Source organism: Branchiostoma belcheri, unplaced genomic scaffold, assembly GCF_001625305.1.
Source record: "Branchiostoma belcheri isolate BF01 breed outbred unplaced genomic scaffold, Haploidv18h27 scaffold101, whole genome shotgun sequence".
In the NCBI taxonomy this organism is placed as follows: Eukaryota; Metazoa; Chordata; class Leptocardii; order Amphioxiformes; family Branchiostomatidae; genus Branchiostoma; species Branchiostoma belcheri.
The window spans coordinates 132,413-157,188 of record NW_017802392.1 but is presented as its reverse complement, the minus strand read 5'-3'; the positions used below and the strand labels follow the sequence as shown (position 1 = coordinate 157,188).

Sequence of the window (24,776 nt, the reverse complement as noted above, 5' to 3'; positions counted from 1 at the left end):
TTCTGCGATTACATACAGTACCTCCATGACATGTTCACTAAACAGTACTTTCGTAAATCTTATGCATGGTGATGCTCACCTGTCATTTGCGATTATGCAAATTATAAGAGCATTTGCATAGGTGCTCAACCCTTCCAATCCACAGACACGCCGTACACACTGTGTCTGAACGTAGTTACTCAAAGAACAGAAAGTAATGATAAAACAATAAAGTAAGAATAAACAGAACCTGTCCGCCTGGACAGTGAGTTTAGCACTAAGGACAGAGCCAGCATTGTATCAGTTGATCATATTCTCCACCCAATGACAGGATTATCTTAAGAAATAAGGCCATTCTAGCTTTTCCTCGTAGATTATATCATACAAATAAGGTCCTAATTAGTGATGTTCACCTTGACTTAGCTTCCAACTATGGCAAGTATTTTCCCAGCAGTTATGACTATGAAATTGTAGCAATTTCACATTAACTACATGTGTATGCAAAGGAGGTCGCCATTTACATAATTAATATCTGCCAATGTTCCTGTCATTCTTAATTATACGTGTTAATCATTGTTAATTATAAGTGTTTTATAGGCTAATGTCGAGCACTACGGATTTATAGAATTTCCTCATTAGTTATGCAAATTAGATCCTGATTTGCATAATTGTAATTCAAATATGTCAAACATAACTTAAGCTACCTTCATACCAAAAATTACAATGATCCATCAACCAGTTTGTTAGTTATCCTCTCTCAAAGATTTTAAAACAGACCATTCTGCAGTTCCAGAACAAGCTGCTAGGGGGCCCAAACTCATGTGACTTCTTTCCGGGCTCAAGAGCTACTTACGATCCCAAATTGATGACCCTATAGTATGTTCAAATTGCAAGATATCAAAACTGGAAGTTGCACTGCAGTATCAAGAAAAGCCACTAGGGGGCCCAAAAATCCTTTCCTGTTTTTGTCACACCCTACCAACGCATCAAGTATAAACCAATCCATCCAGGCCTTCTTGAGTGTTATCTTGTCGACTGATAGAATGACAGACAGAATGACAAACGCAACTGAAAATATAATCTCCATGACGTGTCATGGAGGTTAGATAAATGAATGAGGAGTTTCTTGTGAAAGGTTCAAAGAATTATTCATGAGTTTTTAATGAATAAACAAGGGTTCAAACAAACAAATATTGCCTTTTAGGTGGACTATCAGAATGCAAAGGGTTCTTTAGTTGATGCCCACACTGTGAGAATGCTGTCAGCCAGTGGACAGGAGACAACAGTGACAGGCAATAACATCGTACTGGCAGTGGGAGGCAGGCCCAAGTACCCAGACATCCCAGGTCAGGGGAGCTTTTATGTATCATATAATTAGGCCATGTTGATTTGATTATGTGGATGGCATCCACGTGCACATGAATTTTTGGCTGTTTCCAAAAAAAAAAGTTTTGAACCATGCTGTAAATCATACAAAACAGTTGCAAAATAAGAAAATATATACCGTATATTGCAAAAAAAAAAATCGGAAAATCATCCATATATTAATCAAATCAACATGGCCTTACAACCAAGTCAAATTCAAGTACATATTGACATGTGACAATGTAACCCATGCATTGTACATATACACAACATTCAGTTCAATTCAGTGATTTGTTACTCCATGAAGGAGGTCATGACCTCCGGACGGAGTATTGTGGGCAGTTGGTTTTTCGTGTTCGCAGCTAGAACACGGGGTTCTCTTTGTTTAATCGGTAATTTTATATGCTGTCTGCGGGCATGCCCGTGATAATGCACGCATTTTTATTTTTGCCGTAGCTGTTTCTGCGGTCGATGTAGTATTTCAGATGCACCCCTACATTTTTTGGTATGGTCCAGAAAAACCCATTGTTTGGAATAGCGGGGGGGTGTTTCCTTCAGGCAGATGTTTGCAGGGGTTCATTGATGGGCTACTGTTACTGAGTATATGGACTGCGCTAATATTGCTGACTGGTTTTCGGCTTGGCCTGAGTCACGCTTTACTGATACCACAACTGTTGGCCATTATGCAACTGTTAACTGTCGGGCAACTGTTTCAGATTATTTGCTTATGATATAAAGAACTCCTTATTCAAGTGGTATAGCAGGAACGGTAAGACGGTGGGGCTGTCTTTGTTACTTACCAAGTGACACTACCATGATAGTCCGATCATTATAGAAGAACTTTATTGCACGACAATTGTACAGGGTACATTGTATGGCAAATACTAGTAGGTAACAATAAGTAGCATAGTAAAATAGATAGGTATAGAATAAACTTAACAACTTATATATAGAAAAGAAATAATCAAAAGTTAGCTTAGGCTTTACAATCAGGCAGAGTTATCTATGGGTACATTTGACAGCAAATCAGTATTCTTTCTAATAACAAAACAGTCTTTTATGTATTTACCTATTTTTGCATTGTGTTCGCTGTTGCATTTAAATATATAATCAAATCTATCTGTAGCAACAAGTCTATTGAAATCTGTCGTATTTGAAGTGAGATATTTGAATAGATTATCACGTAGGTATATCATATCTAGAGCATTCCATGATAAAATGAAATTCATCTTCGATTTTCTGTGGGCAAAATGGGCAAAATCTTTGGCCAGGGGCTACATTGTAATATCTTCCTGTTTCTATATTCAATTTGTGACTGCTGATTCTTAGCTGTGTTATAGCTTTACGGATTTCAAAATTTTCTATATCATAAAGGTATTTTTCTTGTTCATAACATTTTTTTGATTTGTCAAGATATGCTAGTTTTGAATTATTTCTAATGCAACTAAACCAGCCTTGTATGTAAGAGTCATGTAGCCGCTGGCTAAGTTGGTGGACTATATAGTCAACATTATATATGTGAATGCAATGGTTGTGTGTGTGTAATTAAAATGGACCTCAAACTTGAAGCAATAAACAACACCAGGGTCAGGAACACGGTTCCCGATCGGCAAAATATCAAACTTCACGGAGGATTGTCACCTTTGGCTTGTTGTTTTTCACTGTGAAAGAGTAAATGATTCCTGAGTCTTGAGTGAGTGAAACGTTTTGTAAGGTAAGATTAGTCTCATACATGTACATGTACCTTTTATGATTGATGATGTTTTTAAATTTACATTCTACAAACGACAAACGTTCCCACATTTTTGTTGTTCTGCTTCACTTTGACTGTGCTTGACTCCCCCCAGGTGCGATGGAATATGCCATCACCAGCGATGATCTGTTCATGCTGGACAGACCTCCGGGGAAGACCCTGGTCATCGGAGCGTCCTACGTGTCTCTGGAGTGTGCCGGTTTCCTCACAGGTCTGGGCTTCCACACCACCGTCATAATCCGCTCCCTCCCGCTGCTGTTTTTGTATCTTTTGTCCTGAACATGCTACGGTCTTGACTTTTTGGTGACAGATAGCTTTTTTTGTCAGGAATAAGTGGTGTGAATTTGGTCCCCCTGGCAGCTTGTTCTGGAACTGCAGGGGACTTTCTGGCGAAACCTTTCAAAGCCAATAACTCCAGATAGGAACAACGTATTTTCATCAGTTTTTGTGTGTAGGTAGCTGAGAGAGAGTTGTACATAATTAAAAGGAAATTATGCAAATGAGGACCTAATTTGCATAATTAATGAGGAAATTCTATAATTACAGTGTTTTATATAATTAGTGCTTTTATACAAATCTATTTAATCTGTGGCAGACGGAACATCAACAGATTACCCAATTATGCAAATTATGACCTGATTTGCATAATTAATGTGAAATAGTGCTGGCTTCCTCACAGGTCTGGGCTTCCCCACCACCGTCATGATCCGCTCCCTCCCGCTGCGGGGGTTCGATCGACAGATGGCAGACCTCGTGACGGACCACATGGAGGGGAGCGGTACTCGGTTCCTACGGCAACACGTTCCCATGGCGATAGACAAGATGGACAACGGGCAGTTACAGGTCAGTCTGCATTTCTTTTTTATTCTTCTATCACTATCAGTATGTTATTGTGAAGGAAGGAAAATATATTGTTTTGCTCCTGGTTTCTTCTTCTCCAAATAAATGCTGGTAAGGCTAAACCATGTGAAGGTAAACATTATATAATATGCATTTTCTTTGCAAATGTTACCTTTCTGATTTATTCTGTATTTTCTCCTGGTGTTTTATAAGCCTTACATATCAAACCCTGTCATCTAATTACATTTCACCCATACCATGTAGTATGGGTGATATGTATTGTTTTCCCTCGTGTTTCTTCTTCTCCTCCTCTTGCCATTTTGTTAAAAGGCCAATGATTCAATTTCTTCATTTTTGGGCAAAGTGACCTGAAATTTGGTATGGAGGTTAAGTGGTCAAATACCCTCAGTACGTTTTTTTTTGGATACAGGCTTTTAAAATGATTTTGTTAGGGTTTTTACCATATATGGTCATGCTGCTCATGCATGACCATATTTGGCACAAGTGGCATGCATGACCATATTTGGCACACATGACCTACTTCCTCATCAGGTGGGAGTAGTTTCACCTTGCTGATTGGCTGCTGGGATAATGTGATCAAACTTATGATAATCAAACAAAACAAATACAGTGACTTCTATGAAAAGATAATCTCCAAGCAAATACAGGGTGGCATGGATTGCATGGTGAATGGGAAAATTTGGAATGGGGAAGAAGAATGGGTGAAATGTGCTGTATTTGCTCTTGAGCAAATGTTGGCCTTTCTAGTTTGTTCTGTATTTTCTTTGTTTTATAAGCCCAATACAGGCTGGGCAAATAAAGCAAAAAGACAGATAAACTAGGCAAATGCATAATGTTTACCTTCGGACATGGTCTGCTCTGTTAATTTTTACTCAAAAACATTCACATACATGTACTACGAGTATATGGTGACAGGAGTAGAGCAGACCATGAAATTGCAACATTATGTAACCCAACACCAGTCACCATGGTAACAGACCTCAACAAATCATGTCATTGGCTAGGTCAGAGGTTAGTGTTTGGAACAGAAGAGGAGGAAGAAACTGAGTATAAACAATATGTTTTCCTTCGGTAAACATAATAAAATCTTCATTCATTCCTCATTCATGCAGGTCGTGTGGAGGGATGGAAATGGCCAGCAGGGTGGAGACACATTTGACACAGTTATGATGGCGGTCGGGAGGTTTGCCAACACGGGGACCCTCGGACTGGATACAGTCGGTGTGGAGTGGTACAGCGAATCAGGAAAGGTGATAGGTCAAGTTGAGAATCCTGAACAAAGCTCGGTGCCCAACATCTACGCTATCGGGGACATTCTGCACGGGCGTCCCGAGCTGACTCCTGTCGCCATCAAGGCAGGGAGGCTGTTGGCACACCGGCTGTTTGCTGGCACACACGAACACATGGACTACGACAAAGTCCCCACCACGGTCTTCACTCCACTGGAGTACGGCTCCGTCGGACTGTCTGAGGAGGCGGCGCTGGAGAGATTTGGTAGTGAGAACGTGGAGGTGTATCACGCCTTCTACAAACCACTGGAGTTCTACATCCCCGAACGGGACGCCTCGCAGTGTTACGTAAAAGCCGTGTGTAAACTAGACGGGGACCAGGAAATTGTTGGGCTGCATTTTCTTGGACCAAATGCGGGGGAGGTGACCCAGGGGTTTTGCGGTGGCCCTGCGGTCAGGCCTGACGTACCAGCAGATGGTCAGTAGTGTGGGGATCCATCCCACATGTGCAGAGGAGGTGGTGAAAATGGGCATCACCAAACGTTCTGGCCTGGACCCAACTGTGACGGGATGCTGAGGTTAAAGTTTAGTCCCACATAGAAATCAGTAACACAAACCTGGATCTTCATCATCATCTTAAAATTGTTTGGAAACAGGTTTCCAGTACCAAATTCAGTCTCTATCAAGGCAATCCAACGCTTTCTGTGATTTCTGTTTATGAATTTTCATTCATTACAGTTCAAACCAGTTTCAGAAATACGCTAAAAACTGTTTCCATTATTTTTCTATACATTACATGTATATGTAACAGACAATACAGCATATGAGTATTGACATACCTAAATGCAATTGTAATTTATGATATTATGAACTCACATTTACCAGTATAGGACATATAAGACAGTTACTCTAACTTTAGCTGCACTGACTAACCTGCACATCAATATTGTTAGAACTGCTTGGAATGTAAACCTATTGTGCACAGCTTTGAAGATGATGTTAAGGACAGGTTATGTTTTATTGGTAGTGGGACTACAACACAGGTAAACACAGTACACATCTGTAACTTGTTAACTGGTGAATCGTATTTAGCTGTTTAGGTATGTGTTCAATTTCAAATTGTAGTTTGCTTTTAATAATCAAAAAGATGTTTAATAGGTTGCTGTTAAATGTAGACTAATAGATTCTGTTCCAAATCATTTGTAATTTTAATTTCCAAATTACGTGTTTCTATATGTAGTTAGGTGATGTCTGATTGTTAATGGTCAAGTGCTAAGGCCACACCAATTTGATTTCTTGGTTAACGGATTTTTCTAGAAAAATAATGGAGCGGGCGGGCGAAAAAAAATAAAAACAGGTCTACTAGTAGGCATCCTATTATGGCCCAAATGGTACGATTATCATAGGAGCCATGAAGTCAACACACCAGGCTGGTTCATGTTTAAACAATGAATTTTGAACTTTTAATGATACCACTGCATTGAAAGATGGAATAACTGTAACAACTAGGATGAAAAGGACTGTTTTCAACTGTTCAGGGCAAAATACATGTATGAGCATTTTGCAGTTGATTCTGAATTTTTATTTTTATTTGCAAATCAGAAAAAAATGAAGTGGCGAATCCGTTAACCAAGAAATTAAATTGGTGTGGCCTAAAGGTCCATAATTAAGATCCCATCAGCCTTGGTTACAGATGAGTACTGTGTTAACCATTAATGTTAACATTGCACTCTGCTGTCTATGATGACCTGTTCCTAAACCTCCTTGGGTCGAACTGGTCGGATGTTCTTTAGCAGGGTTATAGGTTAAAGGTCGTAACAAGTTACTGTACATGTACCATTATATTATTGCAACATTTTACTCACAACAGTTAAACATGTATAATATTATTTGTATACCGGGGCTCCTATACATGTATGTACTCACTCCTTAAAACTAAATACAGCCTTTTGGCAGCTGGTACATGTAATGTTAAATGTACATTGAATATTGCTTTTTCTGCACAGAATCATTTTAGCAAGATTCAAAGAACAGTTACAGGGTGCACACCAGGATTTTTTTCAGAGTGTAGGGGTCTGGTACAGAAGGGCAACTTTCTGCAGCGCAAGTTGCACATCGAGATCCCAAAAACATAACCACAGCTGGGGGTCTGGTATTCTCCACTCAACATTTTGTAACTCATTACCCCCTGAGACACTGTTTCTTGCCTGGTGGACCGGTATGCCTAAATACCTCAACCGGAATCTACATGTACCGACCGCAACCGACCGCGTAATGGGTACAGAACGTACAGCGTAATGGGCTAATATACAACCTTTTCCAACGCTCTGGAAAACATTGTCTATGCTTGTATGAATGAAAAAAACACTGTAACTCTGACATATTTGCCAGTTTTTAAAAGTTATTCCTCTGGTTTCACGTTCCACGGAGCGTAACCTTTTTGAGGTCAATGGAGGTCAAGCCGGTAGGCGTACGTGCTTAGCAGCTTGGATGTCAGGCTGGAAAACACTCGGTATATACGTCGATGAAGGTTAGACATCCAGGTAATACGATATGCCAAAAAACAGTTACTCAAGCAACTGGATATGATTTTGAAAACGTCAGACGTTTCAGCTAGTATCCACTAGCTTTCGTCAGTGACTGAGAGACCAGAGGGGAAAGCAGGTTTATATACACAACCTGTTGATTGATATGCAAATAAAGTGAAGACAAATTTTTGGAAGTCGAAAAAGGAACAAAAGTCGGTATATACTATTAGCTATTATATATGAGTTGGTTATGATAGTATGTGTGCTTTAATATGATTTATAAACCAACATCTTTGCGTTCTGTTGCCTGTACTGAAGCAAAAGGTGTCCAGAGATTCCCCATGCAGGCCCAAAGATGGCGATCCAACAGACCAGAGGAATAACTTTTAAAAAATGGCAAATACGTCGGAACATGGATACCTCCATGGTCGGAGTTACGGTGTCTTTTCATTCATACAAGCATATTATGTATGCAGAGCGTTGGAAAAGATTATTAGCCCATGTATACGGCATATTAACCCATTACGCGGTCGGTTGAGGTATTTAGGCAGACCCTCTGGTGGACACATTTTTTCCCTTAGTTTGTTACAATACAACCTCATGTTAAAGACGAGGTATGGACAATAAAATTACCTTTCTGAAATACACACTTTTGAAGTTCGAAGATCGATTACAAAGATGAGAATTTCTAGCCATAAATTGAATATAGAATTAGGAAGATATAAAAAAAATCCCTCGCGACCAGAGGTTTTGTCCATTCTGTCCCAATGATATTGAAGACGAACAACATTTTATTTTGAATTGTACACCATATAACGACAAACGCACAAAGCTGTTCAACCTTCTCTCCGCCTGCTCAACAGAATTTGTTACATTTCATGCTATAGATAAATTTAAGTTCATCCTAGAAGGCAATAACCCTTACTGTGTACAAATAGGTAAATATATCAAAGAATGTTTAGACCTTAGAAGAAGTAGTATTAGTTGACCCACCTATTGTTCTGTACGTAGGATATTTTCGTTGTACCCATGTATAATTGTCTGTATATAATATTATCTACATGTCTTTGACCTTACAAAAGTCGCTGTACTTTTTGTTGTGTCAATAAAGTTCTTCTTTTAAAGTTATATTTTCATTTTTTGAAAGATTTATGAAGCTTCTGCCCCCAAAAATACCCCTAGTGTAGATAAATCACAGCATAGAGGGACCAAATCACGGCGTAGGGGGCCCCTACACTCAAGCAGTCTGGTGAGAACTCTGAGTTATATTATATTCCACCAAGAACAATATTGGATTTGTTCTACAATGTGTAAATTGTGTAAAAGCCTTGAATTATATATTATGCTGCTATATATGGTTATGCTGTGTCTACTTTCAGTTAGGAGAAACTGACAGTATAGGTTAAACATCTGAATACAACAGTCTTATATGTATGAATCTATGAATCCATTATGTTAGATGGAGCTGAAAGCTATTACAACTACATGTATGCAAATAGAGCAACAACCACAGGAATTACATGTATCTACATGGTAAAAACTATTTTATTCCTGTAAGATTCATGAATGACAAATTTATACTGCAAAGACAAAATGTATCTCAGAATTTTCTTCTTTTGCAATTTGCAATGTGTGTATGCATGTGCAAGTACAAGTACAAGTAAGTATGCATGTGTATGTGTGTCTGTATGTCTTTAAGCGCCACAAAATAATGTCTACACTTATTCTGGAACTTCTGGAATTCCTGTTTTTTTCACGGTACTTCTGTGCTGCAAACTTATCACAGTAACCGCTTTAAATCGTTCGTCTTTCACCCCCACCATGCCATGAACATAGTTACAATGTAACGTTACATGTACATGTATGCTAACACTGAAATTTTCTGTGAAATTTTCCTACCATTAACATAAAGTGAATTATGTAAGGGATATAACTTTACATGTATTACAAGGGAAGTGTCCACAATTAGTGACTGACTAGACATGCCCAAAATATACCATTTTACCTCTCTGACGCTACGCTGCAATATTTTAAGTAGCTGCTAGGAGGCCCATTAGAGAACTTAACCTTCATTTTACTGGCACCAACCATCCAGGCTCAACCATCAACTAAATACAGTTCCACGATCTCATACCTTGGCAAATTGGGTTAACCCTTGCGGTTGACAAATTATACAATTTTAATCATTGATTTCGCAAATAAGAGCCTCATTTGCATGGATTATATCAGTTGATCATAATCTCCAATCAATGATAGCCTTATCTTAAAAAAAGGCTATCATACATGTAGCACTTCCTCATGAATTATGCAAATGAGGTCATTTGAATAAATTATGTTTATTGATGTTCACCTTCACTTAACTTCCAAATGTGGCAAGTATGAAATTTACAGTTACATAATAAGCAGTTACAACTATGAAATTATAACAACTCCCATTAATTATGCAAATTAGGTCATTTACCTAATCTATATCTTAAGATGTTTTGTCTCGTTTTGAATTATATGTCATAAGTGTTTCATAGTCCTATTATCGAAGAAAGCAGATTTATAGAATTTCCTCATTAATTATGCATATTAGCTCCTGATTTGCATAATTGTCATTATAATGACAATCCGTCAACTGGTTCTTGAGTTATCCTCCTTTGAAAATTTTTCAACAAATGCTCCTGCAATTCCACAACAAGCCGCTAGGGGACCCAAACTCATGTCACTTCTTCCCTACCCCAAGAGCTATATACCAACAAAAATTCGTGACCCTAGCATGTCCAGATCGCGAGATATCAAAACCGGAACTTCTGCTGCAGTACCAACAAAAGCCGCCAGGGCGCCCAGAATCTAATCATCTCTAGGTCTCATCAAGACCTACCCACCTATAAAGTTTCATGACAATGCATATTAAGCTTCTTGAGTTATGCTGTTCACAAACGGACAAACGCTACTGAAAACATAACCTTCTTGGCGAATGTAATAACCATCCGCTGTCTCTCAATTTATGTTGTACACAAACAAAAACGCAAAAAACACAACCCTATATATGTGCAGTCATGTACCTTAAGCTTTGCTTAATTCATTCAGTGATTTTAAAAAGCTGCTGTTTTTGTGATGAGTTTATATGACATTGTATTCTACACATAGTTTCAGTTGAAGGGATTTGTTGCTATCCCTGTTACACTGTCACTAGCTACGTTATCTGTCATCCACCTTCCGGCATGGCAACAGGCATCTTTTGCCCATTTTCGGTCCGTTGACCACTGTCAGAAGGCAACAAAATTTCTTTTTTTTTCCTCCAAAATCAGGCGAAAATTAATGCGCGCGCTGATGTCATCCATAAAAATTACTTGCTGTGGTCTTACTGTAAATGCGTTCACCGGTAGAATGAACACCTTCCACACACAGGCAAACATGCCTGTCCTTGGTGCTGAACACAATCCACGCACAGGAAAACAAATACGAGTACACTACAACTCCGACCGCGAAAAACTCCTACCGAGTGCCGGATAGCTTCCAGGCCATAACCCCTAATAGATGCTGCCCAATCCACGATAGGACTGACTGAATGCCAGACTTCGAAAATATCTACGGATTTTTAGTTACGAAACCTAGGTGCATGGATCAAAAGCGACCTCTAGCAGTTCAATGCAGGACTACAACATACCGTTGGTTGAGCCGCTCCTATTACTGCAGTGATCGTTTATGGCGGACCGGCATATACATCTTGCCAGCTTAGGTTTCTGTAGAAAGAAACCTAAAAAATGGACGGGTTTCAAAGGAACAACTTTGATCGAGGAAATTTGTGTCAGGAATATAGAATCAGGATTTCTTTCTCCCTGGAGGAGTAAGATAATGGATTGATTTTTCTTGAAATCCTCAATTTATATTAATTTAAAGACAAGGAATCGGAGATGTCAGAAAGTATTTTTTGTGTGTATGTATTGGGACTGTGAAGAGGATTGTATGATGTAACACCTCTCACCGCCCATGCAACCGAATCAGAACGTTATAAGTCCATAATCTAACAATACCGCATTGAATTACATCATAGAATGTACGATTGTATGGCAAAACGTACTCCACTATTACACCATGATTTATGTTTCATAAAAATGAGACGCAAACAAAGGTGAGATCTCCAGGCAATCAAAATTTATGCAATGCTCCCTCCTGACATCTGCTTGGTTTTTATTCATAACGTTATGGTAATGTTTTCAAAAGCAAAAACTTCACTTCTGCAGTGGATCAGCTGATCGTAAAATCACCTTTTGAAGCATACAATCATGTAACTTGAGAATGGAGCAAATTTTTACACACAGAACAGACACAGAAAAAAATTCTGACACACATTTTGTCTTTGCATATTGTCAATCATGAACATTACAACTACAAAAACTGTTATACAATATCTTTGCACAGATAAAGAGAAATACATACACACACTTTGCATCGTTATCTTTGTATTTCTTTGGGATTTTGAAGGTCTAGATTCATCACACTGGCCAGGGCAAACAAACAAAAAGACAGAAAGAAAGAAGCATATAAACACTTTATCCTAAAACATTAACGAATTTGTAACATCGCTTCATCAGTGCTCTTATTAGCTAATCATCCTTAGCTTACCAAACAAACATCTCTAGAATTACAAGCCATCTACAAGCATTATTCATATTTAATAGTAAGAAAAGTAACTTGTAGGTTGCGAATCCCTAAACTTTATGGAATGTCCATTCATATTTCCTCATGTTTTGGTGATTGTTCTTGTGTCCAATTCATACTAATGTTCAACATGTACATGCTACACACAAACATTGTACATGTACACATCTCACTCCAAAACCAGGCCAACCATAAGTAAGCATAACCTACATGTAGTTATACTCTCAAACTGGCCTGATAATTTTATGTAACACACCTTACATTAACATAATCTGCATAACTAACAGTACTACATGTACTACATGTGCTATCTTTTCAACAGTCTGTAAGGATGTAACATTACATGTATCCTTATTTGAACCAACTAACATTCTTCTCCTTCTAGTTAATACATGTAGTATGTACATGTACTGGTCTTCAGAGCAAACATATTCAATTCCATATATTTCATGTAAATCATCTATATCATATAATGTTATATGTGGCATCGCTGCACAACAAATTGTCACTCATAATTTGACATAGCTGTAAACAAACAATTACAGTTCTATAGATCCAGCAATAGCTTTAGTGACAATATATACAATCATGGTCTCTGTGGAGTAAATTTGGTCTTTCAGAGTCTCAGTCTGTTTGCGCCTCTCTTTGATGTCTCTTGTTCCTCGTGTGGCCTGTACATTGCCACCATCCTCCACGTGTAGTAGGCATGCTTCATCAGGATGGTCGGTGGGAAGTGTTCGTCAAGCCCTTCCACTTCAGGAGCGTTCTTGTCATCAATGTAAGCCCTCAGGGTAGCCATCATGCTGTGTAAAGAGAGGAAGGGAAAAGACGACTCTTTGATGTGTGATGTTGTGTGTCTTTACAAAATAACTTTATTGACACTCAACTTGATTGGTTATTTGGGGGTAACCAAGAAGAAGATACAACAAAAGTATAGTGACTTTGATAAGGCCTATAATTAGACAGACAGACACATGCAATGGGTACAAAAGAATTGACCCGTATACAAGACCATAAATAAATCAGCAAGACTACTTAGTCACAGTACTAGTTGGCATTTCTTTTTATTTTTTTAACATGAGGGCCAACCATCCATACAATAAACATCCAGACAAGACAACATTCAATGGCAAAGCTCTTTATTCACAACCACTTGTCTAACAAGAGCCGATGTTTTGATGATCGTCTGTCATCTTCATCAAGGCAGTTATGACTGGTTGACTGTGAACTGAAGCTAGGTGTTTCTACTAACAATGCAGGTCTAAACGTTAAGTAATTGTGACATTCACAGATATTGTTACAACAAAAAGGTAGATATGCAGCTCATCAGTGAGATAAGATGACAATGACAGTCATAAAAATGATGGCTCTTGTTAAACAAGTGGTTGTGAATAAAGAACTTTGCCATTCAATCATTCACCATCCTGAGGAAATAATTCACGGAACTACATGTAAAACAACCACAATGCATCAGCCTGCAAAGCAACATGTGCTACCATCTATCAACAATAATTTAGGATATAACGGTTTTCTTCTGCACAATCAATTATTTGTACCTTGCTTATGTTTCGGTGTCTATCAACTGTTCTTGACGCAAAAGCACCACCTACGTAATAAACTATACATCGGCTACACTATGTACATATGAGAAGCAGAACTCCAGTCAGAAGCTGTGAGGAAGCTGTGACACCAAAACATAAGCAAGGTACGAATATTTGGTTGTGTAAAAGAAAACCCTAATAATATCCTACACTTAAACCTGATGAAACTACTGTTGGAAACAATAAATTAGGCCTGCCTTCACTATTAGCCCTTTGCCTCGAAGACTTTTACATGTTAAAAGTTGTCTGACAATTCTAAATAAGTGAGTGTAAGTCAAGTTTACCTCCACTCCGGGTGCCTGGTTTGTTCTTCTGCGACAGTGATGAGTTCATACAGCTCAGCCAGCAGACTGTCAACATTGACGTGTCTCAAGGCCTCCTTCAGCGTCCTGGCTTCAGACTTGTCCAGTTTCTCCCCATACTGCTGAGGCATATCCTCAAATGGATCCTGTTGGGAAAGATGTGGTTTATCTAACTTCATATTTCTGTACGTCATGTATATCTATTTAGACTTACATGTTCATGTTCTTACAGTGGCACATGTACATGTAGTACTAGTGGTTAAAAGTCAATTACATTGCATCCTAATAGCAGCTTAATGATTGTGATGGGCTATCATACATTTTGTAGATTTACTTTTATCAACTATTACTTTTTAGGAGGTAGAATTTTATGATTTACCGATATGTTGCATTTTTATTTTGTAGTTCATCATACCAAAGAGTCTGTGTATAATGTTGAAACAGATCATCGAGCACAAGCATTTGTTTCAGATAGTTAAGTATCAGGAAAAGTCAGTAAAATAGTTACAGTCTGATAAAACATTACTGGATGAAAGCCCCTGAGTGAGAAAATGCCCTGTGCCTACCTGACCATTTTCCAGGGACATCCTTGCTCGCTGCACGGCCAACAGTTGCCACAGAGACAGGATGTGTTTGAGACGACAGTGCTGGTTGGCCTGGAGAATCAGAGTTGTTCATTAACATTATAAAAATTATAAACAAGCATATTTTTAACACAACACCACGTGAAAATTGGAATACATTAAAGATAGTCACTACATGCTACATTAAGAGTCACTATAGCCACAAATTCCCAGTAAACACAAGGTTTAGAATACACTGAAGATATTCACAACATGCTACATGAAGAATTGCTCTTGCCACAACTTTGAGCAGATTCAATTTGAATTTATTTATCAGACTGTAAAGAATGCCATTCAGCCAGGACTGCCCAACTAGCCAGAGGCTGTTATACTATTGAGGGCTAGCCCTGGTAACTGGACAATAAACAACATAAAATAAGAATTAATTTTACAATTCAGTCATCATGCATTAACAGAGGTAACAAGGAAGTTAACTTAATACGGAGAGAAAACATGCAAGAATTCTGTGACATTGAAGTCATGAGTGTTGGACTGACCTTCACGCTGTGCAAGCCAGCAGTCGCATACATTTTCAACACTCTGTGTAAGTACTCCCTTATAGGGGTGCTGGGGTCTCCTCCAGTAGTTGCCAGGAAGATCAAGGCAATGTCCACAGCAGCCAGAGAGGAGCAAACGTTGGTGAGAGTCCCCAGCTCTTGAAGGATGTGCATCTGAACAGCTTTGGATAGAGGCTCCTGAAGGAATGCGAACCAAAAAGGCAAATTGAAAAAATATCCTGGCTTCCAGGAAGCTGTACATCATGTACATGACATTCCACCAGTATCTGTATTCTGTATAGCCGATATTCAGCTTCTAAGGCACGCGGCACAGTGGCAGCTGGCTATACACCAAACCTGTTACACCTAACCTTGGCACATCTAACTGTAAAACGTTTAAAGCTACATGTATCTAGGGATGATGCTCCTGTACTTGATGGCAGTGAGTACTCCAGTTATTGGGAAAAAACAGTTTTTGAACACCTCAATCCCTTTTTTTGGTAAATCTGGTACTAAGCATGACAATTTCTTGATGTTCTTTTTTGTAGCTGGTTTCAGATACTTTGTAGTTGGGATGTCCATCAGAGTAGGTTATAATAGTCATTTTGTGTACAATCAGTCATGTACATGTACATGTACTCACAGATCACAAGCCTACACTGAAATTCATAATTGCTTTCCACATCCTTTGTTGACCATACCTGTGGAATCTTGTCTCTCAAGCTCTTGTACATAGCAACATTCTTGGTCTCTTGTCTGAAGACAAATGTTTCAAACTGAAAAAGGGCAAGAAAACATTTCTATAAATAACAATAGACATGCACATTAATTTTGTAACAACACAAAATCATGTTTACTTAGTCTAGTTATTATTATAGCAGGTTTTGAAACGTTATCAGTCAATGTCGTACCCAGTATAATTAGTGTATTCCTATATCACAACTTTCTGAGAAAGTTTCAAATTTGCAAAAGGTAAAAGATCCCCACCTCATCGTTGATCCAGGGTTTTCCCGAGACGAAGCGTTCCACCAGCTGTCTCTCCAGCGCGGGGAGGTCGTACTCCACCCTGCTGCCCTCCCCCACCGCCAGCGAGTAACAGCAGTGGGACAGCACCAGGGGCAGCAGGTCCTGGTCAGGGTGACAGCACACCACATGGGCCGTGTTCACATCACTCAGCAGGACAGATCTACTGGTACTGAGGAGAGATAGACAAGCATGCATGTAACAAACATGTAACAAAGTCATGTAACACACAGTCATGTAACACACAGTCATGTAACACACAGTCATGTAACACACAGTCATGTAACACACATGTAACACACACAGCACCAGGGGCAGCAGGTCCTGGTCAGGTTGACAGGTCAGAATATGGGCTAGGTCCACATCACTGCTACTGCTGTGAATACATAGTACACATTGGGAATACAAGACTTATTATACAATTTACTTACACAAAGACCAGCAACTGTTTTTCCTTTGAATACACAGATGAAAGATATTTAGTGTCTGAATGACTTGTACAAATGAAATACAATGTAGAAAGAATGTCTTCATGAAAGTATAGCAGCAACATTCCTCACTTTCAGTGCGTCAGGGATTGACAGATCCTGTTCCATTAATCCTATTTTATTTCAGTACTCTCTTAGTCTAGTGCACTGAGCACATTCCTTGAGACACCTACATGACTGTACAATGTATAGGTTCATACCTAGAGCTCTGTGCTGCTGCATGGCCCTGTGTCTCCAGTACAAAGCTGTTGTGTGCGCTGGCCAGGAACAGCACCAGCGCTGTGGAGCAGGAGGTTGGCACGACTGTTCTCTTGATGGGGAGGAGATGGTACAGGCTGGTTCTCACAGGGTCAAAAGTCGTTTGACACAGTTCCCTTGGCACTGCCTGAGATGCTGAGGATGTGTGAAAACAAGTCAGACATTCGGTAAAATGGTTTAAGATAATAGTAAAACAACAGATAGTTCTTGAACCACAATCTGATACGTTGATGAAGGTTAGACATCCAGGTATTAAACAATATTCATACTATTATATAATTATTAGGCAAATCAAACTCTACTACTGATAGAGTTTATCCACTAGTAGAGGTTGATTGGTCTTTGAATATCTTAAGCAAAATGTTTCTGTCAGTAATCTGATGAAATATTATCTATACATGATATATTATATGTCTTGATCGTGATGAAGTAGCAGAAGGACTAACGAAACATTCTTCTGGCAGGTACATGTATAAAGAAGACTTTGGTTGTGGTTCATGAACTCTAAAATCATATGAGATAGACACTTATCATGTCTTTCCAAAGGACACAACGTCAAGCCATGAATGCAATGAGTTGAACCTGTGACCTCTCAGTCTCTTGTCTGCTAGCCTATAACCACTGGGCAAATTGACGCCACTAACATTTCACCATTTGACATCACTTCTACCCAAATGTTCTGCTACATGTAGACGTATGTCAGTCCTGCACTTACTGGTTCTGGCCAGCAGGTGGCGTATCAGGTTCCAGGTTAGACGGAAACTTTCCACCAGCTGGCGGAACTCCTCGTACACAGCACCTGGGGAGGGGGAACGGGACTGTTAATGCAAAATGCAGCCTGTAAGGTAGTCCTGTAGCCTTTTTGAGGCTGTAGGGGCAGTGGGTTGTTGAGCCTCCGTGTCTAGGGGACGGTATTGGAAAGTGGAGCCTATCCCTCTCCTTCTACTGCCATTTATCTGCCCAAATGAAGTCAGGTAGTACTACCCATTTTATACCTGGATGATGACGGAGTGAGGAAAGTTGTGTCAAGTCCCAAGGACACAACATCTATATATATAGCTAGGAATGAAAGGGATCGAACTCACAACCTCTATATACATGTAAATGTTGTGTCCCCTAGCCTACTAAACCATTCTACATTACCCCAGTGTGGGACACTATGTGCACAAAATGTATGGCACATGTAATTTTCATCTCGTATAAGATTTAAGGATAATGCTTGATTTAAGGATAATGTATGCTTTTTCACACTTTCTATGAATAAGAACAACCAAAAGTTATTTTACATCTAGACTTAGTACATGTAAGTGTTAAAACCTGTTGCTGATACACAGAGTTTATTCAGATCATACCAGGCATAGTGGGCCGGCCAAGTCTGGTGTGTAATACTGCACACACGTCAGTAATACTTAAGTCTAGTGTCTTTATTTTACAAATTATGATGTTTTATCATGGAGTATGTTATCTATAAGATTAATACATTTATGTTTCAGCTCAGCTGATGACCTCACCTTCAGGCTGTTTGTTGAGGAAGTCGCTGACCTTGATGGACATTGCCTCGGCTACATCAATGTGTCCCTGATACTGTGTGATGAGCAGCTTCTGTAGACGGAGGATGTCTGGCAGGTGTCTCATGGCCTCCAGTACCTCTTTCTACATCCAATGTGAAGAAAAGAGAGATGGTCAGACTTATCCATGAGGGAGTGAAGGGTGACAGTTTAAAAGACTTGGATATTTAAGTTAAACAGGTTTTGACTTTAATTTGTCTTTTTCAAGAAGTGACAGAGAGTGGTGCTGCTGTACCCTCGTAGATGCTTCCTATTGGCTGTTAGGTCAGTCCACTCTGTATGAACAGCCAGTACGAATTATAGCATATCAGAATTTGGGACTTCAGATTGCACTATGTCTAGCCTTAGTTACCTGTGCTCCGTTTTACTCATATTTGTCTTCTTACAAAGTGCACCACTTGCGGGCGGGTACATCTTCCCTATTTTTCATTGTTGTTTTGATCAGTCAATGAGTTGCTTTCAGATACCAAATTTTTGCAACTTCTGGAACAATTGCCAATGAAATGTGTGTGTTCTCGGGACTCCTGGGTGTGACATAAATAGAATAGAACAAGAAGTACATGTATTCTGACCCTTGGTTTATTTGTTTATCATGTTTTTTTCATGAAGTGAAAGGGAGGACAAAACAGGTGCATACGCACCTTTACAAGTTGCCCTCCCCCATACAAAAACACATATACAACACATGCACAACATCATACTCATATTGGTCCCAGCACTCCCGCACGTCAAATCTCCCTCTGGCCTTTGGCTGTTGTGTGATACAACCTACCAATCCAGTTGGTTCCTTGGGTGATATGAAATACACCATGTTGTACATAGGTATAACAGAATACACTCAGGTATATAATATTAGGTGTACCTCAGCAAGGAACTTCTCCAGCACAGGCAGCTGCAGCTGGTTCTCTGCCATTGTTTGAGTCAGACTCTCCAGGTTGATCTGTGGCCGGTGTCTCCACATCTCCGGCAGGTCCGCCAGCCTGTCCAGGTCCAGCCTGTCCCGGGGAGTCACCACCTCACACAGCAGTTGCAGCAGCGGGTTGTTACTGAGCCGGTCGTCGGTGTGTAGCGCTGCGTTAGTCTGCTGCAGCAGGGCGTCTAGACCCTACACAGCACAAGGCAAGAGTCAGCATATACTTGTCATAAAGGGCTCAAGATTAAAGGTTCAATGGCCACTGACCACTAAAATTTAGGCTATGACAACTGAAAACTAAAAAGACTCTTTGGGACATTTTTGGGACAATAGAAAAATAGTCAATATCAAAATATCAACCCTTCTTTTGTTTAATATCAGGCATACGTCCCAGCTTTTGAATCCAGCAAAGTCCCGGGCTGAATTTCCTGTCTGGAATTATAGTGCGCCTGGGAGTGAACGTAAGCAAAATAAAGTTGACTTCAAGTTGAATAATATTGTCATACAATACTTCCCACAAAACAGGTTATTCCTCCTCACTTTGGGACAGTTGAATTTATTCTTGGGACAGTGCTGGGACAATAGGAAGAAAAGCTAATTTGGAGGACTGGTCATACAATGTAGATATCATGGACATTTCCTTGGTCTATAAAACCTTCTATCATAATGCCAATGCCAGTTATTGACGACTCAAGACTACTGAGTGAGGAGAAAACTGTGAAGCCTTACTAACAATGACTGTTAACAACACCAAACAAGAAGCCATAGGCAACAATCCTCCGTGAAGTTTTATGTATTGCAACAAAAACATACCCAAGCGTCAACGCCAGACCTACTGTGCAGACATTAGGCAACGGTTAATACAATGAGGGTGCGTCACAACCATAAAACATAAAAAGACCTAAATCCATTACTGCTCCCAGGGCGTGTAAAGATACTGTGCTTCAAGTTCGAAGTTCATTTTAATTACACACACACAATCATTGCATTCACATAAAGATCGGACTATCATGGTCGTGGCACTAGTAACAAAGACAGTCCCACCGTCTTACCGTTCCTGTTACTAATGCTATTAAGCGCGACTGGCCAGGCAACAGTTGCGGCCAGCACCGCGAGTGTAACTACCGCCTGCCCAGAGGTTTGCCCCCCCTTGGGGAAACAGTTGCAGACTAACTAGTCTAAACACAGGCTACATAAAAGCAACAGCACGACAATCTAAATAGATGAACAAAGTCTGCTTTCATAACAATATCTTTCATTTACTAATTTAAATATTATTCATTTGACAAGGTATCGCAGTAGGTGCAAACCACAATTTAAAAAAATACTCGCCACCATTATGCACAACAGCCACCTAATATCTGCTTAGAGAACCTCTGCTACCAGACAACTGCCTAAACCTACGGCCTATTCCACAGGGATGTAAAAGTAGGGATGATTCTAAAATATGCATTTACTTATATCAAAACTGCTACAGTGAAAATAAAAAGACGTGCATCATCACGGACATAATGGCACACCACATGCCCAATTACACAGAAATGCTACGTACGGAAGAATGCATTTTGGCTGCGAACATCTTCCAAAAAACTTACCACCTCTTAAGCACGGGCAAAAACATCTGGAACCACTTATCGGCCCCTCACCATATCTGCATGAAGTTCCACCCCTCCCCCACTGCTATTCCAAACAACGCGTTTTTCTGGACCATTCCAATTTGCCTCATAATTGTAGGGGTGCATCTGCAATATTACATTGACCGCGAAAGCAGCAACGGCAAAAATACACATTCGTGCATCAACACGGGCATGCCCGCAGACGGCGTATAAAATTGCGTGCCGATTACACAAAGAGAACCCAGTGTTTTGACTGCGAACACGAAAAAACGGCTCTTCACAACACTCCGTTTGGAGGTCCTGACCTCCTTCACAGAGTAACAATATGGCGGCCTACATGACCGACTACGTGGACACATGACCTGCTATATAAATCGGTCATGACCAACTCGATCAGTAACCTATTATTCATTAACCAACTGGTGCAGGCTGAAATCTCCACATGCTCAAATATATATAGTAATCCAACTAATATGTTACTACTCAATACATGTAGTTAGGTTCAAGATTTGGTCTGCTATCATCATGACAGTTCTGCTATAATTGCTGTTTTACTGTAGGAAAAACTTAAAAGAAGGATATGGGACGTTACAATGTATTAACCTCATTGCAAATATGTCAATTTCAAGAACAGTGTCTTGTGTGATTTCTCCAAAAATAATCTGTCATTTTCTTAAAATAACTTAATAATATATAAAACGAAATTATATATTACTAAGAAGTTGAAGGAGGCCAGCTGTACAGCCCCAAAAATGTTTATCGGATCCTTACTTGGTGTAGGATGGGGTTGACACATCTGACCATGAAGGCTTCCTCCCACTGCCTCCGGCTTGCCTTGGAGGACCAGTCACCTGCAGCCGCTGATGTGGTGTAACAAGCGACAATATAAGGTACTACTGGTACAAAATGAACTTCTACACTATAGTTACTTTATAACACAATATACAGTAGTTACTACTGGTACTGGTTAACAGTTATCATAATGCCAACTGGATGTTTCAAACATAAATTTTAAAGTAACAAGGAAGGATGAGTGAAGTGCATAATATTTCCACTAGAATACGGTACAAGTTTCAGCACTGAAAATTTAATCCTTGTGTACCCTTGTGTTGATATTAAGTTCTGCATTGTACACACTGTCAGATATAACTTACATGTAGTACAGTGTACTTGCTTCAACTACTAAATGTACTTGCTTCAACTACTAAATGTACAACTACTACATGTTACTACTAACATGTTACTAGTGGGGTCGTGTGGCGCAATCGGTAGCGCGTTCGGCTCACACCCCAGAGGTCGTGGGTTCGAACCCCACCTTGTCACCGATCTTGTGCCCTTGGGAAAGGCACTTTACACGACTTTCCCCACTTCACTCAGGTGGAAATGAGTACCTAGCTTCGGCCAGGGACGTCCCTCGGACGTTAAATGGAGGTCCCGTGTTTGGGGAGAGCCACACCCCACGCACGTTAAAGAACCCACCACACCTTTCGAAAAAGAGTAGGGGCATGCCCCGGTGTGCGATGGAACAAACACTACTGAATGGAGTTGGTGATTCACTTCAAATCACCCGAATGGAGGCCTGGCGAACCTCTGTTCCGTATCAGCCATGGTGATTACATCACCACACATGGTGATTACATCATCACCCGGACGGAGGCGTGGCAAACCCCGTCTTGTATTAAGCTAACGAAAGGGTATGTCGCCTCGTAAGGGGCGGTATAACCCCGACCAATACGGTCGACCGATGATGATGATGAAATGTATGACACTGTATTCAACAGTACAAAAAGTGAAGCCTTTACTAACAATGACTGTTGACAACACCAAACAATATGGCGGCCTACATGACTGACTTAATACGTCACAGGGAACATGACCTGCTATATAAATCGGTCATGACCAACTCAATCAGTAACCTATTATTCATTTAGTAACTGGTGCAAGCTGAAATCTCCACATGCTCATCTAGTAATCCAACTACCCGGTAACGTGTTACTACTCAATACATGTAGTTAGGTTCAAGATTTGGTCTGCTATCATCATGACAGTTCTGCTATAATTGCTGTTTTACTGTAGGAAAAACTTAAAAGAAGGATATGGGACGTTACAATGTATCAACCTCATTGCAAATGAGTTACTATTCAACAGTACAAAAAGAACATATATATTACTAAGTACATGTATTAAGAATTTGATGTAGATTGAAGATATCTATTTACCAATAATTTGGATGTCACAAAGCACTGCACTAAAATATTATGCTAGCATAATATTTTAGTACTGTAACAGTGCTTTGTACCTATTGTACCTATAGTAAATGATCAAAACTTGAAAATCTGAATTTGAAAATTAACCAAATGTCAGTACAACATAATTCAATGCAAGAAGAATCGAATATTTGTTATACAGTGTTATACAGTGCTGAAAGTTGAGATTAGTTCAGGACATGTTTGAAGTTTTGTCCTCCTTACCTTGTGCCTCCGGTGTGAGAAGGTCGTGCAGAATGAGGTGCATGAACAGAGCGGCATCGTCTGCACTCCTGCCAAGGGCACGGCCCAGCTGCTGAAGGTCGAGTTCAAGGTGCTGCCACAGGAACTGTGAGGGATTGGGCGGTCTGGGGTCGATCACATTCGCAACACCCTAAAAAACATGGAGGGTAAAAATATGATGGTAGGAATGTTGCAGAAAAGTGACTATCCCCATCACCAGTCTCCTATTGGCTGAATAGAGAACTTTGGCAGAACGTACTATCTGCGCAAAACCTGGAATTTTCATGGCTTTCTTTGGTGTTTGGTCAACGTTGCATTGGCAGATGGTATCTTTTCTGACATTATTTGAAAACTGTAGACAGGATGTCATCCTCAAACATGAAAATACAACCTAATAACAAAGATGTTCTGTTAAAGTATTTCCCACAAATGTTGTGTTGGAAAAGATATTGATTGAAAAGGGCAAAGCTTTGATGCAACGTCCAAACATCCAACAAAAATCGTGAAAAATCAGTCATAAACAGGAAATTGCTGTCATTCACACAATTGGCAGACATATTGCCTCACTTATCAATAAAACAGGAAGGAATGACACAATGACTGTCCTACCTGAGGATTGTGGGTAGCTGCCTTGACCATGGCTGCATGCATGACCAGTCTGACCACACAGGTGGCCACTACGGACAAGGCTCGCTCAGAGATGGGCACAGCCGGCCTGTTGGCTGCAGGGCCCAGGATGTGACCAGGTCTGGTGGTGTCATTGCTGAAGAAATCAGGAAAGTAGAAGCAAATTTAAAAAAGAGTTCAGTGATTCAGTAAACATGCTGAAGCTGATTTATCATCATTCTACAGACTGAAACAATGATGCAATAAAAAGTGTCACTTTATCCAAAAAAAGAAAATGGACCAGCAACTCTCATTTACCAGTCCTGTCTAGTTGGGGTCATTGTATCCTATTTTCTGTGTGACCATGCATACCACGACCATACCACTGTGTCTAAGGCATGGTATTGGAAGGCAGAGCCTATCCCTC

The 24,776-nt window shown here is 39.9% G+C and overlaps 2 protein-coding genes and 1 non-coding gene across 3 annotated transcripts in view; 2 read left to right on the top strand and 1 right to left on the bottom strand.

The window, feature by feature from the left end:
• LOC109474259 (thioredoxin reductase 2, mitochondrial-like) overlaps positions 1 to 6,547 on the top strand; it is a 14,690-nt gene extending 8,143 nt beyond the window's left edge. The window contains 4 exon segments of the mRNA XM_019774534.1: positions 3,192 to 3,308; positions 3,777 to 3,940; positions 5,071 to 5,619; positions 5,621 to 6,547. Of these exon segments, the coding sequence (XP_019630093.1) occupies positions 3,192 to 3,308; positions 3,777 to 3,940; positions 5,071 to 5,619; positions 5,621 to 5,764 (974 nt within the window). The 3' untranslated portion in view covers positions 5,765 to 6,547.
• A 5,659-nt stretch (positions 6,548 to 12,206) lies between these two features.
• LOC109473931 (E3 ubiquitin-protein ligase rnf213-alpha-like) overlaps positions 12,207 to 24,776 on the bottom strand; it is a 134,495-nt gene continuing 121,925 nt past the window's right edge. The window contains exons 81-93 of the mRNA XM_019774105.1: positions 24,353 to 24,506; positions 23,726 to 23,894; positions 22,026 to 22,114; positions 19,588 to 19,830; positions 18,669 to 18,810; positions 17,873 to 17,956; positions 17,100 to 17,292; positions 16,376 to 16,583; positions 16,090 to 16,164; positions 15,389 to 15,586; positions 14,835 to 14,924; positions 14,251 to 14,414; positions 12,207 to 13,168 (exon numbers count right to left, since the gene is read on the bottom strand). Coding sequence (XP_019629664.1) covers positions 12,982 to 13,168; positions 14,251 to 14,414; positions 14,835 to 14,924; positions 15,389 to 15,586; positions 16,090 to 16,164; positions 16,376 to 16,583; positions 17,100 to 17,292; positions 17,873 to 17,956; positions 18,669 to 18,810; positions 19,588 to 19,830; positions 22,026 to 22,114; positions 23,726 to 23,894; positions 24,353 to 24,506 — 1,996 coding nt within the window. The 3' untranslated portion in view covers positions 12,207 to 12,981. The remainder of the gene's footprint in view (positions 13,169 to 14,250; positions 14,415 to 14,834; positions 14,925 to 15,388; positions 15,587 to 16,089; positions 16,165 to 16,375; positions 16,584 to 17,099; positions 17,293 to 17,872; positions 17,957 to 18,668; positions 18,811 to 19,587; positions 19,831 to 22,025; positions 22,115 to 23,725; positions 23,895 to 24,352; positions 24,507 to 24,776) is intronic.
• Trnav-cac lies at positions 22,505 to 22,579 on the top strand. The gene has a single exon. It is a non-coding gene; the product is annotated as a tRNA-Val (tRNA).